At 43.6% G+C, this 20,847-nt stretch overlaps 1 protein-coding gene across 2 annotated transcripts in view; it reads right to left on the bottom strand.

Annotated features, from left to right (window-relative positions):
• The window catches only part of agrn (agrin), a 224,083-nt gene that overhangs the window by 39,173 nt on the left and 164,063 nt on the right, over nucleotides 1-20,847 (bottom strand). For both annotated transcript variants that reach the window (XM_076167235.1, XM_076167236.1), the window contains 9 exons: nucleotides 14,396-14,593; nucleotides 13,801-14,001; nucleotides 8,292-8,434; nucleotides 7,866-7,971; nucleotides 5,513-5,632; nucleotides 4,840-5,004; nucleotides 3,649-3,792; nucleotides 2,329-2,453; nucleotides 2,066-2,171 (listed from right to left, as the gene is read on the bottom strand). In XM_076167235.1, coding sequence (XP_076023350.1) covers nucleotides 2,066-2,171; nucleotides 2,329-2,453; nucleotides 3,649-3,792; nucleotides 4,840-5,004; nucleotides 5,513-5,632; nucleotides 7,866-7,971; nucleotides 8,292-8,434; nucleotides 13,801-14,001; nucleotides 14,396-14,593 — 1,308 coding nt within the window. The remainder of the gene's footprint in view (nucleotides 1-2,065; nucleotides 2,172-2,328; nucleotides 2,454-3,648; nucleotides 3,793-4,839; nucleotides 5,005-5,512; nucleotides 5,633-7,865; nucleotides 7,972-8,291; nucleotides 8,435-13,800; nucleotides 14,002-14,395; nucleotides 14,594-20,847) is intronic.

Raw genomic sequence — 20,847 nt, 5'->3', positions numbered from 1 at the left:
ATGCGGTCGTCCTCTGCCAATTTGCAGCAAACCTACAGGTGATGACACCATATGGGAGAGGCAGGTCACTGGCAAATTTGAGGCCATTTCCCCCAGGCACCAGAAGTTGCTCCTTCATCCAAAATGACCTCCCTCTAGTGATGTGTACAGTCAGTCCAGCTTTTTCTCCCTTATTTTTCCACTTTTAGCGGATAAACAGCAAATTAGGCAGCAAACTTACTGCCTCTGTGGCTGCTCTGTCCTAAAGCCATGACATTTCATAATGTGGGGTAACATCAGAGATACATTCAAGCTTTCCCTCACAGGCTCCTGAGAGAGTTAGTTGCGCGGGGTGAGGGTGATTTTTTCTTGGCCTGCCCATTAGTGGTGGTGTGTGCAACAGTAGTTATCCTCAGTGGCATTGTAAGAAGTTGCAACAGATTAAGAGTAGATGCCTTCACTGGAGTCTGATGCTGGAGATCAATATTCATTCATTTCTACAGGAGCTTGGCATTGCATTCTTGTAAAAGCACATAGGAGTTCACTAAGCATTAGCATGCACAGTCTGGAATCTGTGCATGTAAACAGCGGGAGGCAGGGTGGGGAGCTTTGTGGTGTGGTGAGGGGCGGAGGCAGAGCAAATGCTAATTCGCACCCAGCCACACGTGAAATGAGCTCGGGATCTCACCCCCACATTGACAGCATCGACGGAGAAGCTACCCGCGGTGTTGTCACATCCGGGAAAAAGAAATTAAAAGATCCTGTGTGGCTGTCGGTGGGCACCAACTGCTTCTCCCCCGAGGCTTTGATAGAGGAAGAAGCCACTGTGAGGCAGCTTCCTCGTGCCTTCTGTGTGCATCGACACTAGGTAAGGGATTACACACAGAACACATCTCTATTGCCAGGCAACAGAAGAATGTGAGGACTGGACTGCGTTTTGGCTCATTTTACTGTGAACCCACAGCAATGCATTTGTAATTACCAGATGTTCAGGGGCTTATGTCAATCTCTTGCTAAGCATATTTGTGTTTTATGTGTATGTACCATGCAAATTCAAGCCAAAACAGATTGCAGAGCTCCTATAGAGATGACCTACATTGGCTTTGACAAAATGTGCTCAACCAGGGTGAGCTTTTCTACTTTATTTGGTCACCTATCTTGTGCCCACTGAGCACGGAGGTGAATGAACATTTTTCCACCCAGAAGCACCTGGCAGTGGCTCACAGCCAGATGCACACAGCTGGCAATCCTCCTCCCCACTGTGTTTGACGGCAGCATCTCTGTAACCCTGTTGTGACGCAAGCTGGCAGTCGGTGCGACAACTTTACTGTACATGAAAGCCGTGGCCTTGGCGTTCATCCCAGCGCCTATTACACCAATCCAAACGGCACCCATCACCTTCTGGACTGTAAGGGCAGGACCTGGACCTTTTGCTCTGTTCACAGCTCTTGTTATGTCCCACTGTGGTAGTGAAACAGCGGTGTGTTCTTGGCAGTTTGAAGCATCAGAGGGACTGATGCATTTTGCAACAGCTGAGTTGCAAATGAAAATCTAAATGAATCATACTGTGCCTTAAGCCCCGCTAGGAGCTCAGTGAAATCACCTAAGTATATGCCAGTGGACAAAACATGTAGAACTGCACTTACAATGAAAAGAGATGCAGTTAATATGCAATAAGATTACTATTTCAATAATGAAAGAAAGAAAATAGACACCAAAGATGTCCGTCTCAAAGGCCTCAGTGAACAAGAGTAGAGCTTAGTTTCACAAGTAAACAAAAGAAGGAAAGAAGGAGGATCAGAAAGACAAAATCTAATATTCATGTTATGTTGCAGGTAAAATTGGAATTTACCATATAACCAGAAAACACAGTTGTCAGATACAGGTAGTGCGTTAAATTAAGCTAAACTTTGAAGATGCTAAGACAACACCTGCTGGGAGAAAAGGGAGAGATAGACAGAAGGAGCAGCAGCAGAATTGGGAGAATTTGAAGTCCACTGCATTAGTCATTTTGTTCTGATAGGGGCCTGACAACAGTCGGCCAACCACGCGTTTCAGGAGGCCTAGAGGCTTAGACGGGGCTCACCTGTGCAATGGCCAAAGTGTTGCACTGTGATGTCCTTGTCCTGCCTACAGGCTATGGTCCTCATCTGGCACTGGTCGGCGTAGGTCACCCCATCTGAGCCACACACCTGCGCCACGGTGACAGAGATGGAGAGAGCGTTGATATGAACACGTGTTAACGCTCTACAGGCCAAATAAATTGTCATCCTGAGTCTGTTTGCTGTTTGAAACTTATGGAGGGAGTAAACTGGTTATGTCCTAAGTGGAATCAGTAGAGAGACCCACCTTGGTCTTGTTTTTCTCATCACAGTCTGGGGGAGGACACTCGCAGTGGGCTTGGTCATTAACCTCAATGCAAGAAGCTCCAAATTTACACTCTAACTCATCACATGATGCTGGAGCCTCAGGACCTGTGGGGGGAGAAAAATCATTGGTTAGGATTGTACTTAAGCTTATGTCTATGATCTATAATATTGCAAACGTGGTACTTGGCAAGACAGACCATCAACATCACCACTTCTGCCTTTTTCTGGAAATACATTGATCTGACCAAACAGATCAGATCCAGATCCAGACACAGGTCAGATTTTTGGTGTCAATACATCTTAGGTCTTATTCCCTACTGTAGTGTACAAGGACTTTACATTACCTTACATAGATGATTATAAGGTAATGATAGAACAGTTTGGATTTACATTGGAAAAAAGGAGACTTTGAGGACTGATGGGCCTTGGTGGAGGTATGAGCTCTGCCATTTAGCTGACATAAGATTTTGCCTAAACTACATCAATGCAGAAGACACAAAACCCTTTGAGTCATTTAAAGTACACTCTGTATTTTCCCCACGCCACCCTCCCAAGCTATCCAAAGGAGTGTTTGAAGCCTTAAAGCTGCCGCAGAGACCCCAGTCAGGGAGCCTGCCGTCACCCCACCAGGCTCTGAGTGTGGGGTCTTTGCATTGTTGCAACATCACAGAGACTTAGAGTACCCCCTACCCTTCACTCCAGCTTTCATGTGCTCCCACCTCTCAGCACCTTTTCTTTTCATCCCGCAGGGTGTGTGTGGCGAAGCATCCCGCCACGGTGCTGGAACTATCGGCTTCATTAAGTGTTTGACTTCCAGTCGTTATCTGATGGTGCATCTTAATCAAAAAACGGCAGGCTGCCACAGCAGGCGCTAACCTTTCCTTCATCTGGCTATTCAGCATGTGGAACCACTGGGTTTGTTTTTACTATTAATCTTATCAATAGTCCTTACAGAGACGCGTGTGCATATAGAACCATGGAATTTGTAGCATGATAAAGAAGGAATGGAACACCATACGTTATGTACGTGCCATTCCTACACTCCCATATTCTCTTAACATGTATCGATTAACAACTCCTATAACTGGCCTGCAGTCACTTCCTGCCGCTGCTATGCCAATAAAACAGATTGATGTGAATAGCAGACAGAGAGAGAATAGACTGCTGCAAGGATGATCCCTGGATCAGACAACTGACAGACAAGCACTTGAGAATGACAGAGAGACGCAACGTGAGACGAATGGGAACAAAATGAGAGCGTTTGTGTCCATTCTTTTTCTTGATATTCTTCCTTGCTTACCTTTGTCGCAGCCACTCATGCCCATCTTGCTCCCATCTGGACACATGTTGCACTTCATGCCTTTCACACCCGTTTTGCATGAACACAGGCCTGACATCTGCTCGCAATCGTCCCGAACTGAGCCCACAGCGTCGCAGTTACAGGCTGCAGAGGGATGGAAAGATGGATGGGTAGTGTAGAGGGACAATGGAAGGGAAAGGTTAATGATAAAAACAGCAATGAGGGACAAGGACATGAAGAGGAATAAGGTTAGTCTGTGCATTATAGGAAAATGTAGCATATGAGTCTTGCTTCATAAACATCTCCATGTCAGAATGGAAGGTTAGGACTAGTTCACTCCAAGGCCACCCTGCCCCAGGGGCAAGACAGGAGGGGGGAAGCGGAGGAGGAGGAGGAGTACATAACAGAAACCTGAGAAAACAACCCTCGGGAAGGACATCAACCCCATCATGTTCCTGGAATCAATAATGTGTGTTTTTCCCCGTCTCCAGCTGAACCTCCTCTTGGCATGGATAAACCTTGTTAAGGTCAGGCCACGGGTGAGGCACCTGCAGGCCTCCTGCTGCTGATGGAAAATCTTCTGTGGATTTTAGAGTGTATGTCCTATGATACCTTTGCGATGGAACACTGGTCACCATATTGCTTTACACCAACACAAACACAGGGCCCTGACCCCGGTCTTTACTTGAATACAAATAGATAAGACTATGCTTATGCGATGCATTTCTGACAGATCTGAAGGATAGGGTGTCTTTCTACAAAGCCTGTCATCACAATGTGAAACTGTAATGTAGCTTAATGGCGGATCACAAGCAGTAAACAAGCAACACAGAAACTCCCACCCCCACAGTTCCATACACTATCATTTGTGGTTAATTGTAGATGATGTAACAATTGGCTGATAAGTTTACTTTCTTGGAATAGGAATATGGAATGCGAATAACATATGTTTGAAAAGTGTTTTATGATCAATATTTCATTTGGTTTATAAATGTTATGTATAAATGGCATGCACAGCTAACAAATGACCATTATAGATTGCTCGAGTAAGAAGTGTTTAAAGCTACAGCAGCTTACTTTCTCAGACTAACAATCAATAAAAAGTAAGTCAGTAAAAAGTAAGTGAGAATTTTGAAAGGAGAGAAAAAAGAAATGAATATTAAGTGCAGATACACAGAAACGATTCCTTACGTGTGCAGCCGCTCATATTCTCTGTTACGATGCCACGGAAATTCCAGAAGCCCGGTTCACAGCGGTCGCACTTCTGGCCCCCGACGCCGGGCTTACAGGAGCACTGACCCGTGACGGGGTCGCATGTCCCTTGGTAGGAGCCGTAGACATTACACTGACACGTACCTGAGGGAGGTGAGCAACACAGACATGGTGGTTTAAGCTTTCCTTCTTTTGAAAGACCTCTTTGTTGTCGTCACTTCAAAGTTCGACAGTACTTACTACCATATGTACTCTGCACTGACAGTTCTTGTAAGGCTCATACATTAGCTAAGCCCTATTTCACAAACGAAGAAAAGGATAAACTATGCTTACATTTCTCCTTCACTAAATCTCTGCAGATCCTTATCTCTAAGTCTGCATTTTCCCCCGTGTGGAGCTTCATGCAGCATTTTCTCTCCCATCATTAGTCAACATCATCACATGAAGAGATTTTTCTGTAGATTCCATTCGACATTTTCATAATTATTCGGCGGATTAAGAGGAATTGTTTCCTACGCCACGACTTGGCCCCGTAATTGCAGTCGAGGACACTAAGACCCATATGCTGAAGCAATCAGATAGTATCTACAGTTTTTCTGCGCACAGAACAAATTCAGGAGCAGAGGAGTGAAAGATGGAGAACAAGACTTACTCGGGCATCCAGCCAGACCCACTCCCAAAGCAGTCGTCACGTTGTCGGAACAACAGCCATACACCGACTGACTGCAGTGTTGGGGGGCTGTCAGCTCAGGGGGAGATGTGGCTGCAATCACTGATGAGGACAGAGGGAAAAGGGGTACGGTACATAGAGGATGGAGGAGAGAGAGAGAGAGAGAGAGAGAGACAGAGAGAGAGTGAGAGAGAGAGAGAGAGAGAGAACACCAACATTTAGAGTGATTACTGAGGTTCAGTGGAAAGGAATTAGATGACACAATCTCTGAGCAAACAGGCAACTTTTTCTTGCTAACAAAGAAATTGGCTTGAGGGGCAGAGGTGGAGAGACTGGCAGCTGGCTTCAAGATAACAATTCTATCTTTGACTTCCCCTGCAATGGTTCAAAATCACGGGGACAATGATGCTATTACCTCCAGTGAAAACAAACAATGGTGTTACTGGTGAATTTGCAGCAGCTGACATTTACCACCTACTAGGGAGGCATGTTCTCTTCATTTGTTATTGTCTAATATCGCTGCCCTACAACCTTGTGGAAAAGAGAAAGCGTGCAGCATAATGTGAAGGAATGTGCCAAGCAGTTTCTTTGTGTGCAGTGTGTGTGGAGTTCTTTTGTCTAAGGATGCGGCAGTCTTCAAACCAGCGTGACAGCCCTGAACAGGGAAACGACGTTCAACAAAATAAATACAAATGTTTTCACAAATCTGGCACTTCTCCAGAAACAACAGAAAGAAAAGGGGGAACAGTGGGGGAGGGGTTTACTAATGGCTGAGGGAAGAATATCACCATTCAAACTCAAGCCTGTATATGCGGAAAGCTGAAATTTTCCCTTTTCTTCTCTCTCTTTCTTCCCCTCTCCGTCTCTTTTTCCTGTGTTGCTCATTTGGAGTTTGGAGGCTGTAGATACAGGGGCCATAAATCACACTGTTACTGGTGTGGATATGAGCTTCAGCCTAATGGTGATGACTCGGCTTGCTGTTTTTCCAGTGCTTTCCCACGCCAGAGATGGGCTTTGGACACAGTTCATTTAACTTGCCACTTTCCGCTGTTCCAGTCGGCTATCTGTACTGAGCCTATTAGGACGAGGAGAACTTTTAATTTCATATGTTCCTCTACCCTTCAGGGATTTTTCCTCTTCAGTGGTCATTGTCAGTAGGAATATAGTTCATTGTGACATACAATTTTACCCCCGCGTTTTCAAGGACTGGTGCCGTACTAAAGCTGAGTCTGTCTTTTGTGTTCCTGCAAGGGCATCTGTGAGTGTTTGCTCATGAAGAAAAGTAACAGCACTTCAGACTTTACCAAAATCCCTGACCCACATTTGTGACTGCGGACGGATATAAAGGAGGGCTTCAAGTGTACAAGTGGGAAGCTTTGCATGTGGTAGATGGTATATTCAAAGACATGAATAAAATCACCACCTCTAAAAAGGCTGGCAAGAGTTGAATAAGTTTTAGGAGTTGTGGTCATACAAAGCTTCTCCTTTACATGGCTAATATAGAGGGCAACGTAATTCCCGAAGAACTACGTGTTTTCATTGGACAACAGCAGAGCAGAGCCCAAAGCTCTTGTACCCATAGAGAACTCTTCAAAAAAGGATTGATTATCCATGGATGGTAGAGAAGCATGACAGTCAGTGCCCAAGGAGGCTAGCTTAGGAAGAAGAAGAATCTGCGGGGATATGAGTGTGCACACTTGCAGCTCACTCTTTCTCCCTCCTTCTGTCCTTGTCCTGTTTAGAGCTGCGGGGACTCAAACAATGATCATACAAAATCCCCGATGAGCTATTTTGCTCTGCTCCTTGGCCAATGCTAGCATCCAAACAAACACGGCCATGAGGGAGAAGATGGCAAACCTTTGCTGCTTAGCTACTTCAGTGCTGGCTGTATAAATGACACTCAATTGCAAGCAAACAGAGGGTTTTCATATCAAAATAAGTGGGAGCCTGGAGAATAAAGAATCAAACTAGTGTCCAGCAATTCACTTGTTTAAACCGGCAGAAAAAGTGAATCATTAGTTAGCTGCTCCATGCCATCCCTTCGCCCTTGAGGAAGATTCTAAACTCTCAGCAGTCAAAATAGAGTTGTTCACTTGCCATACCCACAGCTCTGCTCAGCCTCAGTGCTAAAGCAAAGCAACTTCTTTTTTCATACGCAGACAATATTTAACCTTGATCCTCCATTTCTTTGCCTCTGGCCAAGTGTGAGACAACAGCAGTCTGAATTAATTCCACAGCAAATCATTACTACCTCATCAATGGATGAAATGAGTGGAGAAATGGGATGTGAATGACAATGTAATGACTTCAACACTGAGTGGTCTGGTGTACCAACCTGTACAGGGTCCCTGATTCTGAATTAACAAGTGCTCTTGTTTTGCACATCTGGCCTTCTTCAGCTCACACTCGTTGCTGTAGGTCTTTCCATCTGAACCACACACCTAAAAATGTATCAGAGGTTTCAGTAATGTCAAATGTGAAGTTTAAACTGCCTTCGACAGCGGCAACCATGCTTGTCTAGTTTGACGAGAGTGACGCCCCATTTGAAAGCAAATTACAATATGGCTGGTCTCCATTAAAATCATGTGTAATTACCGTCACAATATTAGTGCTTCATGTCACATTAGCCATTAAAAAGGAATCAACTGCTTTTAAACAAATACAGATTATTGCTCATGGGGAGCACTATTTAGCACAACAACTACCAGTTAGGATTAGCAAGAGTTGATTAAAGGGCATATAGTTTAGAGGGCAGCCATACCTGGTTGCGAGGGACACTCCGGCAGGTGAAGTCACACATGCAGCGTTCATCTTCTGCATCCTCGTCCCAAGAGCCTCCAAACGTTCGACAGCGGTCCTGTTCGCAGCTCTCTGCCCCTGAGCCTGACCCTCCAGAGCCACAATCTGCATTAGAGATACACAAACACACAGTTTAAGTCTCATAAAGTCATCCGTCAAACACAAAGACACAAGCAGGAACTAGCACTCTGTTGGGGCATCAGGTAGAAAATGTCATCTGGCTTATTTTTCATTAAGTTCATTAAGTTAAGTCATTGTTTCCTGTCCTCCCATCATACATCAACAGTATCAGAGTTTGCTTAATTTGAATTTCTTTCATGCTGGTGGCTGGGAAGCGGAAACCAAAGGCACTGCTGGTAGCACAAGATAATGACCAACCACAGCGAGGCCAAGAGATTGACTAAATAAATTAGACGCAACATCTCTGCAACACAAGCACAGCATCCTATTTATTTCAATTAAATCACAGACAAAAAGGGAGGGAATTATTAACTCTGGCCTCCAAGTGTGTGGAGAATTTGCGACAAAGCCTGCTTTATGGGTGCCTGCTTCCTGATATGAGAAAGCCTCTAACTACAAAAGTGTTCTGTGAAATCTAATTATCTCCTGAGTCTTGTCCAAGAAATGTTTCATCTGTATCCCGAGAAGTCCTTTTATTTGTTTGAAAGTGAATTTAAGGGTTTGCTCAAGCTAACCTCATGACAGCTAAGAAACCTCAAGGCAGAGAAACCGAACAAAGAGCCACTATCACTGTCAAGGTTCTGTAGGTTCATGAAACACTTGATGTTGGGAATCGTGAAAAAGAAAGGAAAAACAATAGAAAGAAACTGATTTGCCCGGCAGAATATTCAGTTTCATGTAGCACAAACAAAATGTAGGATTTTACAAAGCAAAGAAAAGTGGGAGGAACCTTTTTGAAGTTGCAAAATTCCCCTACAATACACTCCTGAGGAAGATGGCAGTGAAGCACTCGGTGGAAGAAAGATGGAGCGGATGAAGAGCGGAAAGATGTGGCCTTGAGGGTGGAAAGAAATCTTTTGACACGGATTTGTTATTTTCCAAAAAAAAAGGAATTGCCGGCACACTAAAGGCTCCCGACACAACAGGAGCCACAACAACACCAGGTAATGAAGTTGCTTCACCCTGCGTCTTTCTGCTTTTAGTCTCATTCAACTAAGCTTCATCTGTATTGACTGGCCTTTACTATACAGCCCCTGCTGGCTCTAATGGTCAAATCGATAGAGAAGCGGTAGAAGTGCCACTTAGCATAGCCCATCTTCTTAAGTAGATTATGGGGCAGGTCCCAGTGCGGGGAGGCACAGTGGAGGGATGAGGCCTGGCCCACTCTTTGATATGGGTCAATGCCAATGGGCTCTGACAGCTTTGAGTGGTCGATACAGTGGAAGGGCATTCACTTCATTAGCACGGGAGCTGGAGCGCTGTGTGGCTGAGCAAAGCTTCACATGAGTACAGGAAACCACACATCCCTCGCCCAGAAGCAGATATCTGGACTCCTTATAGACTCACTCTGTATCCATTTGAAACGAGATCGACCTCTGACCCTAATCACTTTGGACTGAATTTGTTGTTGTTGTCCTGTAGGTAGCTATTGATTGTGAACCACAGCACCACACGCTCAGCATACGGTCATATTTTGGTGGGGCTAATGCTCGGGCTAATAGTCGAATTGTTGCTGTTGCTCTTGGTTTAGTTTGGTTTCACCTCCAAAAAAAGGTCCAATCTGGTCAGAAATGGTTTGGGAGTCTACTATGTTTACTGTGAAACATGATATGACAGACCTGGGATTCTATCCAAGTTGAAGTCGTTTGATTTGCTCAAGCTGTACTGCATTTGGCCACTAAATTAGACACACCTGTACAGTCGAATTCAATCAAACACAGCTACATTCTTTGTTGTATTGTGTCAGAGTGGCATTGATTCACCTGCGTGGTACTTGTTGAAGCCATAGTTAGTTAGTTATGTAATTCTAATATATTGCGCAACCCAGTGACATACATACATGAAGCAAACACTGGATTGTGACATAAAACCTCCAAACATACTAGGAGAGAAAAGAACATCTTGGACCACAGCTTGGCCACCTGTGTCCGTTTAATGCCAACTCAGCATGGCACAATAAAATGGAAATAGCCGATTGATATTCCGCTCAGGTCTCCTTTACAGGCCGGATAAAAAAATAAAGCGGTAGAGCATTAGAATAGATAAATACAAGTGATGGTTAAAGGGGGGTCCTAATTTAATGTTTGCTGTTTGATGTGCCCACCACCTGCACTGACTGTGAACCTTTCAATTAAAACATCCCCAGCTAAGATGGCTACATCAGCTTTTCTCTCTGCGCTGCCCATCCGTTCCTTTTTACTCAATCATGTCAGAAGCCCGAGTCTATTTAGCCGAGGGAGCTCCATTAAGGAGACAGAATTCAGTGGCAGAGAGATGAAAAGAAACGAATAGCATACGAATGATGTCCAGGAGAGACAGAGAGAATAACGTACTGCAAGAATTTGACAGCGCCAATAATAGAAGGAGGAGAGGAAGAGATTTCATTGTCTAAAGATGACTGGGTTGCAATGAAAAGAGCCAGAACAAAAGGAAATCATAGAGGGAATATGGGAGAAAATGTGTGTGATGGACTGAGACGCAGCCTGGTGTTAAAGATGGTGTGTTAAAAGCTTTATAGCCTCAGCATCCATCTTTCCCCGAGTGGCTCATGGAGCAACCACTAATATGTGACCTCTAATATTGTGACGTGTGAATGTCAACTTGTACGGCTGTCCTTGGTCACAAATCCTTGCTTCTTACGGCATGTGTCAGAGCAACTAAGGGAAAATGACACCAGCCTCTGTAGGACGATGTATCAGCGGCTTGATTCCTGCTCTCTGTTTCTATTTACTTGTCTCATCAATCCCTCGTACGGCCTGCTCCTGACAGATGTGACAGCATGTTAGTCCAAATAAAGTTCCAGGAGATAAAGAAGGATGGAGAGTCTCAGCTGGCGAGGATGATGGAAAAAAAGAAAGGATAGGCTATTTGGAGATGGCACATGTGGAAGAAAAGGAATTTTTTCATACCAACGCAATGTTACAAGCCCTTGGATGCATCAACCTTGAGGCAATAATTCACTGATCCGATTATCAATAAAGTATTTTTCCACCCGGCCAACCCTCCACCTCCTTTCCTCCTCCTCCACTCCTTTTTCCGGCCTTTTACATCTTTGGGTGCTTTCCTGGTCTGAGCTGTGATATGTGAAGAATAGGCTTGGGATCATGCATCTCCGCATGATGTCGGACTCATAATCTTGTTTATTAAATGTGTATTTTAATTAAAAAAGGGCCTGGGCCCCCCTTAGGTGATGCACTGCTCTCGGTTGCCACTTTGTCAGTGTCGAGAAAGAAGCTGAGGCCAGGCCTACCAGAGTGTGAAATTAAACAGGTGATAAATTTCCCTGTATGGCCAACAGTAGGAACACTGTCATTTTTCATTACTGCTAAATAAAAGGCGTCAGAGAAGAACCCCCCCCCCCTCTCTGCTCTCCTCCCCTACATGACTAATGAGGACGGTTTTTAAATCAGGTCTACATAAACGAATGAATCACACGCTCACTTTTTCAACGGTCTTATCTTAGATATGAAGTATGAGTCTGGGGAAGTGTGCTTTGGCTGTAGGAAAACACATCTTATAAATCTTGTATTTTGTGACAGAATGTATCACACCATATAAACTACAAATTCAGCCAAAACCGATCACCCATCCATCTAGCCAGGGGTCATATCCTTCCCACATGATCTCATATGCTAAGGAGAAGAAATCCAGATATTTCAGATGGAAATCAGCAGCTTCTAAATGCTCCTGTGGTGGGTCTGAGTGGGCGGAAAGGACCAGGGACAGTGCCTGTGGCGAAAGAGAGGACTAGCACTCCTGCAGTGAAATGTATCGATTGCAGACAAACCCACCCCCTGTCTGGGAAAGCGTTGGTGCCCCTTTTGTTGAGAGGAACAATTTTCATGGAGAAAAGTACAAAATGGAGAGACATGAGTGGGTAGGATAGGAAGCACGGACAGGGATTGGGAAAACGATTCTATTGTGTAAGCCTGATGGTTTTCTCTGAATCAAAATGAACAAGTGATAACAAAAAAGAGGCAGAGATAGGAAGAGAGAGAGAAAAAAAAAGGAGTAAAATAGAGAAACGGTGCCATCAGGCAACACAAGCAAAGCAATGCCCTTAAGGAAGCAAAACGTTTTTTTTTGCCTGATTCCAGACAACCAACAGACAATGAAGACAGAGTATGTGTGTCTATGTGTGTGAGTGGTCACAGTTTCACATTACTTCATGGTCCACGTACAAAAAAGGTCACACGACTCAGTGAATCAAATTATGTTAAACTGGCCACGAGAGGCTTTGGCGGTATAATTCTCCGCACAGGCCCAGCGCCAATTCTATAGACAATGATAGAAAAAAAGAAAGAAACACCTCTGGCTAGCAATCAAAATGGAAGTGGAATCCTCTCATCTCTATTTGTTCTGCCCTCCATCTATCCTTTCTTTTAGTCTCTTCAGCCATCCCTCCTGCTGGCAGGTGTAATCCGCTCTCCTTCACACCTTGTCATCAGATGACTATGTATCCCCCTGACAGCCACAGGGGGAACAGTATTACAGCTGTCTGAATCTCAACCACTAACCACTGGTTGTAATGTTGCCTTTGCCAGTGTTGGTTTGTTGGCGAAATGACCAAGAGGGACAGTGGTCTACTACTAAAGCTATACTACTACAAATGCCAGCCATGTCAACACCACAACCAGATTGGAATTGACACATTGATTTTTTTGTACCTTAAGCGATATACCTAAATGATACCAATTGTATGTTGATTTACTCAAGCATGTAAACTATCCATTAGCCTATTATCAATATAAGCATTCGTCACATGCATTTCCTCACCTGTCTTTCTCCTCTCATGTGTAAATGTTAACTCCTTCTACAAATCCCCCTCTGGAGATCAATAAAGTCTCACCTTATCTTATCTTATCTCTTCTTCTATTAATTCCATCCAAGTATACGTTTGATGACACATTTGCTTTAATCACAGTAAATACGAGCATCAGAGTATGGTGTGAATGTAAATGTTGCGGATGAAATGTAGGATAAAAAACTATGATTAAATAAAGGGATTGGCTAGAAATGGAATAAAGCACTGTTGAACAAACAAATCTGCGCTGAAGTTTGTGGTCCTCTCACAAAGCTGATTTTGTCTGTGGGCACATTCTACCTTAGTGTGACATTCAGTTTATCAGTCTTCTGTTATCCTGTTGGCATACGACGGTGGCATATGAATCCATTATGAAAATTCACAGATGACTGAATTCTGCACTGCCGGTCAGTTGTTTAAGATAATTAGACCACTTCATTGGCCGATTGGTTATCATAATTACACCATTTCAAAGTCCATTTCCTACCTTCATCACAGCTGCCAGGCTTGGCTGCATCTATCCTCCTCTTCAGGATGCATGAGGAGAGGTGGAGTTCGCACTCATTGTCGTAGGTGGTGCCGTCACTTCCACAAACGGGGGAGAAAGCCTCGCCTGAACACGGCAGGCACTCGCACTTATTTTGGACACAGCGGGCACCCCAGGCACAAACGGTGTTACCGCATGTTTCTACAGAACAAACAGAGTAAGGTGTTAAAAAAAGGATGCATAGTATTTACTCACAGTAGACATTCAAATGCATCTCTTGTACTTATGATCGCATTAGATCTTTCTTTCTGCTGCAATATTTCCATGCTTTATTTCTGACAACATGCACATTGGCTCATTAATTGCCAATCAATGAGGATCCTAGCAGGCCATGTAAATAAGAATATGAACAGCTTGCCACTTTCATTTGTGTAACTAAAGAACTGCTAATGGAGATAACATAGTGGGTGCAATTTTAAACATACATTTGTCCTCGTCTGAACTTCACCTGATCAGTCATTTATATTTATCATTCCACCAAACCGATGTGACTGACACACTATCACGGACACACATTAATGCATGCAGTACTTACTGCACTCTCCCTGGCTGACCACACGGAGGTCCATCTGTCCTTCGCAGGCCCGTACATGAAGCTCACACTCGCTGTCATAGGAATTACCATCACTGCCACACACGGGCTGGTGGGACTCCACACACTCCAATGGACACACACACAGTCCGCTCTGGGCATCACAGATTGCCCCGAAAGAGCAGTTGGCACAAGCCTCATCTAGATGGATCAAGAGGGAACAGGTTGAGAACATGTGTGCATGGTTTTCGTGTGATTTCCCATATTAAAATATAATGAATTCATGGAAAGACAACATTTTCAGAATTACATTTTCCACAATTTGTAATAATATAGATATGTGTGCAAATAATGTTATGGTAGCACAAAACACTGCCAAGGGCCTAAGACCGAAAAGAAAATGTGTTCATTGGGTCTAAATATTTAACAATGTAAGCAACTGCCACACACTGGAGTTAGACTTTACCATGCTACACTCCAGAGAATCTTGAATCTCAAACCCCTTCAAAATGGAATTATATTGAAGCAGAGCTTTACAAAAGGAACTAAAAAGGAAAACATCCCGCTACACCTCAGGTTCCCAGGAACACAACAGATTGCATCTGTGTGAAACGAATGAAGTTTGGAGCTTGTGAGTATTGCAGAATCTAACACCTGGCAAAACCCAGCAACTGGGCACAAAGAGCTTGAGAGAGTTGCTGTGCAAAAATGAGAAAAGCTGCCAGATGCACAGCCATATCTGAGGTACTCCATCAATCAGACCTTTATGGGAGAGTGGTTAGAAGTGAAGCTACTCCTGAGGAAAAAAAAATCATATGACAGCCTGCCTGGAGTTCTCCAAAATCCAGTTAAGGAATTTGAGGGCATGAAGAAAAAGATTCTCTGGCTGGGTGAGATAGAAATTGAACTCTTAGTCCTGAATGTCAAGGGCTACTGTATATCTATGGCACAGCAGGTATGTTGACCCGGCCACGGTCACTCCTTTGGGGAGGCCAGGCATCAACACTGAAAACTAAAATCCACTATTTTTGACCACACTTGCAGGCAAACAGATGATAGTTTTTCTCTCTTTCAAAAAGAGATGTTGAGGAATCTAAATGGCATAGGAAGGTTCGGGGACTTAGGTTATTAGTTGAAGCGTTAATTTGGATCATCTACAGTTGACACTCCTTAAGGATTTGCTTGCTTCCAGAGGCAAAGTTTTGTTTTATGTCCCTCTAGAAACAACGCAGCAGGGTCACACATGTTCAGGATAATGACTGGTTACACATGGGGGAAGAAAACGAATGAGCCAGCAAATATGAGTCTTCCATGATAGATGGATTTATCTCTCCCTTCAACACCAATTACACCTTGAGGATTGCATTAACACAGCGTAAGATCACATTCAATTAAGACCAGGCTAATAACTGCCGCTGATTAAGAACTAATTGAGAGAGACGACGTCGGCTGGCCTCTGGAACCTTCCACATTATTAATCTGTTTATTACAGTCTCTGAGTCTTACGTTCTCTTCATTCCCCAACCAATTCACTACCGTGGTTCAATTAGACATGGCATTGTGTGGCACTCATATTATCTCAGTTAGCAGCTGTTTTATTGATGAAATTGTATGGAAGCTATACAAAATAACACACATAAAACACGCAGGAGCAATTATTCTTCTAAACACATTCAGTATGGTGACTAATAATGGCACTGACTGGATAATAATCATCTGTAGGTAATCACACCACAAGAAGGTTTCGGAAGGCAGGAACTTTCCCTCTAAAGAACAAGGCCAACATCTCCCCCTAGAACCATATTTTCTGAATGATTTCTTTCCCTCAAGCTCCAGTGTGGGTGTTTTGCAGTGGTTCAGGAACTGCTGAGCGGAGCTTACGAGCTTTGTAAGCTGTGGGGCTTCTCTGCCCTCGTCAGCACGAGAGACCGCATTGTGTTTGTTTGAGATTAGACATAAGCATGGTGAACTGTGTGTTAGAGCCACTTGCTCTTATTTCAATAATTCTAATGATAGTTATAGTAATAGTAATCTTCATGGCTCTTGAACCACAGAAGAAGTGAGAGCAAGGAACTCACTTGGGAACTACTGAGTTACTACTATGTACATTTCCAGGTTAGGTAATTCCATAATTAGTTCAGATTTTTTTGTCTAAAAGTGCCTTATACGGTATGTGGACTTGGGAGTTTTGTTTTGACTTGTTATTGTTATACTTTATCACAGAATAATGCAACATAAAGCCAGCATGTAACATTGTTTTGGTAATATGGGGCTGGTTCTCATTCATGACATGGATTGCTGGCAACTGTGGCCATGACTCTACTGCCGGCAGCTATAAATCAGAAAGCTGCAGCGGTGAGTGCCGCCCTTTATCAGGGCCCGTGTCCTGATAGCAGCCTTGCTTCTTTATCGGCTCCTGCCCCTCGCACCTGGCTCTCCACACAGCCTGATCCTCCAGACAACATGCTTTGCTAATAGAAAAGGAGGAGAGTTACAACTGAGCGACCATGGAACACCGAGAACGCTTGCTATAACCACTTATTGTAAGATGCCCACTTCTTGTCACCCCTACGTCTGCGATCGTGAATTTTAAGTTCCAGTAAACAGGTTTTGACATGCACTATCTTTCTGTTTGTGTAGCCACATTCACTTCAGTGTCTAACATTAGCACCTGGCAGGTTTTGTCTCATTTTGACACCTTTTATCCAGACAAAATCCATGAATCTCTCTACATCAGGGTGAGGATACATGTTTATATACTGTACATTCTGTATATATACCAGGATGACAGCCGGTTTGCTTGAACAAAAAATAAGATACTCTAAAATGCCTCCAATGCATCCAAAACAATTATCACCACAAAAAATAACAAAAAGATATTTTGAAAGATAACAACCTCCGTCTCAAAATTGGCAAGAATAAGGAGCACAGGACATCAATTGTGCTCTGGAGAGTGTTGGGTGAAAACAGCCCAGAAGTGCCTGTACTTCCTGAGGAGACTCAAGCCAGGTCTGCTGAAACTGTAACCAACTTCTATAAAGTCGGTGCACCATTGAGAACATCATCTCAGGCTGCAGACTGCCTGGTATGGCAAGCTGCTACACAGATGATCGCAAAGCCCTCCAGACGGTGGTGAAGACAGCGGAGCACATCATTGGCTGCCATCTCCTCTCCGTGCAAGGCATCTAGCACACGATGCCTTAGGAAAGTACGGAAAATCATTTAAGACTCCAGCCACCCAGGCTATGGCCGTCGCTACCGTCTCTACAGTCTCTGGAGCTGCAGCTAGTGTTTTGCTGTTATGCATATTTTTGCTTTTCTTGCCATATTGTTTGTTGCTATTTTTGACATGATTTGTGATTCTTTTTAATAGCTTAATATTTTTGCCTGCTAGATCATTAATTGCATATGGTTAGCAGAGAGGAGAGTATTTCTGTGAGGACCTCTTAGGTGTGACAGCACTAGTAATAATAATAATAATAATACTATAACATTAATACTAGACACTGTATTTCTCTTTTAAGCTCACATACATAAGTAAAAGGAAATATACTTGTAGTATGCCCTGGCTTGTTTGATCGCAATAAACCACCAGCTTTCGCCAACAGTAAGTCACCATTTAAGATGTTTGAGGACGAGTTTGATGGTCACAACCCAGCTTCTCTAAAACTGTGCACCCTGTGACAGATACCAAGATATTGTGTTTTATGTGGGAATAAAGGACATTTTTGATGCCGTCTATAGGACAACAAAGACAGGGCACATTTGGAAAATGGCTCATGTGTTTTAGCAGGTTCCATTCAGAACCCTGCAGCCAAATTCACCACTGATACAGGTGACGGCACTGTGAAGGCTTTTGTTGGTTTGTTGTGATTTCAGAAGTGGGAATGAGTAACAACAAGGTTGGTTTAAAAAGTGGCCATGAAAGCATCAGAGCTGGGGCTGATGGGGGTGGGGCGGAGTGTAAAGAGCCTTTAGTTATACAATGTTTTGTTAATATCCTCTCAGGGAAAATGCCTGAATTGTGGATTTAGAGGGACTGGGCTGAGAATTTCAGAATGCGGAGCATTAAACAGAGAGGCAGGGTTGTGTTGCGGAAGCTTTGTGAAGGTGGCCAGGTGATAAGAACTCCCCTGCTCAGGCTGGCACGGCTGGCACACTATTAGCTTTGCACCTCCGCCTTCATTCTTTTCCTCCTCATCTTATTTACTACTATCTCCTTTTTTCCCTGCTTTTATTACTTTCCTCTCCTCTTCCATCTGCTCCCTGTTTCACCCTTTCACTCCATCTTCTATCATTCTAACGCTACTTGAGTGACCTATATTTCTAACTCAACTGCAAATATCAACACCTGTGGGACAAATAGGGATATTTCTTATTTTGTTTTCTCAAATCATGGGTTTGCACTCGTGTGTGTGTAAAGCCCTTTGAATGGCTCTCTTCCCCATGTGACTGATATCTCGACTGTGGGGGTCTATTAACCAAGCGCTCCTCTTCTGGCCCAGCTTACAAGGTTGCCCGCCACTCAAACACAGGCGGTGCGAAAAATATCAGAATAATAACAAATGTCACTCATATTGCTATCACTGCACACCTGAGCCTTATAGATAACCACTATTTTTCAAGCCCCAAGGGAAGGAAATGAAATTACAGTGGGGCCCATGAGAGGCTGAAGTAAATCACAAAAATGTGTGCGCACACACACAATTTTGCGCACTTCCAGTGATTTCACAAGTATAACGCCTCTCCCACATCTTACACTTCCTAATACCCTCTACTGCTTCTCCTAAGCCTCTAATTCTAAGCCTGGAAGGCATAAATCTGACTTTGAAATAATATATTGCTTTTGGTTAGAAAAGGAAATAGAGCAACAAAAATCTAATTTTTTGAAGGATGTTTATGTTAAAAATGTGTACCCCAGATTTGACCTGTAATAATGTGAACATATGCAAGCTTCTTTCTTGAATTAATCATAGAAATGAATCAGAATACATAACTATTAAACAATTATAATAAACAATTAATTTATTAAATGAAAAAGTGTAGTAGATTTAAAATACATATATCAACTTCTAATCCTTCCTCACATTCAAGGTCATATTAACAACTTTTCAGTCAAATTTACCACTCTGCTCATTGTCTGGCTTTAAATTCTGTTAATTCTAGCAGTGCTTGGAGGCAGCAAATGTCCTGCTTGCTTTCTCTCTCTGCTTCATAATCATGTCCAGTACAGTATATCAGTGGATGAAATGGCCTGTGATAATTAGGTGAGATAATAGCTTAAGTTAGTCAGTTGTTATGGTGCGGAATGAAGCCAAGTAAAGCTGTGCAAACAGCCCAGAAATAAGCCACATTATCATCACCATCATTCCTCGGCTGGCTCCCGCCTGGCAGGCCGATGCCTCAGCGTTTTTATGGCACTATTGCGCTGACGTAGGCCTGTTCCTCCGGGAGCCAAGAACCATCCGTAGCTCTGGATTACAGACAGGGCCCTCCGCTCCGCCAGCTCATTCTGCCTCTCGCTTTTTAAAATAAAGACTATTCATTACCACTGAGAGACCCTGGCTGATGGGCCTGCCTCTACCTGCAGCGCAGTGTGCAAAATTGTGTCGGCCCACCTGCCTACCAAACAAACACTGCTCTTGCTCCATTTCCTGTTGGCTTGCATGCTTTCGTGCCGGATTTCAATTTGGAGAGAGGTTGTAGAGAAAGATGACAGATGCAATAGAGAGAGACAGGGAGCCCAGACCCTCTCCATCTCCTAACCCTGGCTGATACAAAAATCCTGGCTTCATAAATTGTTTGACCATTGTAGGTCCAAATAGTGGAATCTAATTTATAGCAGTGGGTTGAGACAAATTCAGTTGTATTGATCATTCTACAAACCGTACGCTCACAGTAATGTAGTAATGCAGTGACTCATCTTCATAGTTACTGTCTTCAAAATATGCACATGGAAATCTCTAGGTATGAGGTAACAAGAGACTTAGACTATGGTCAGGTTAATAACACTGTACCTCTACACTGTGTGCTTGTAAAGTAAATTGTACCTTAGTACAAAGAGAAAAAACTCTGTCCGTATGGCTGTGGGCTTGAATCGTGCGTTAGAAAACATTTTTTACCACTTTAAGCCCTGCTGCTGCTGCTGCTGCTGCTGTACAAATGACTAACTGACACCGAGACAAAGCCAAGTGACTCATGAAGTGAATTACACATAAGTATGCTGCGTTCTCTTTCATCGGGAATAAAGTGCATCTGTACTCAATGGCAAAAACAAGCAAAGTGAAACGGTGGTGACAAAAAGGGCTGAGGAGAAGATGGAGAGTGCTGGTAAGAAGGGTGGACAGGAGGAATGTCTTTATACTAACAGCTCAGTAGGAGGCAGAGCTTTGTTTTTCCTGGACTGAGTCTAAGAAGGAATCGCCCAAACATGACACATACTGAGTTTAATTCCA

Source organism: Genypterus blacodes, unplaced genomic scaffold, assembly GCF_046128005.1.
Source record: "Genypterus blacodes isolate CSIRO-AG114 ecotype Tasmania unplaced genomic scaffold, CSIRO-AGI_Gbla_v1 ptg000156l_1, whole genome shotgun sequence".
Lineage (NCBI taxonomy): Eukaryota > Metazoa > Chordata > Actinopteri > Ophidiiformes > Ophidiidae > Genypterus > Genypterus blacodes.
The sequence above is the reverse complement of the archived record's forward strand: the minus strand, read 5'-3'. Positions and strand labels throughout refer to the sequence as shown.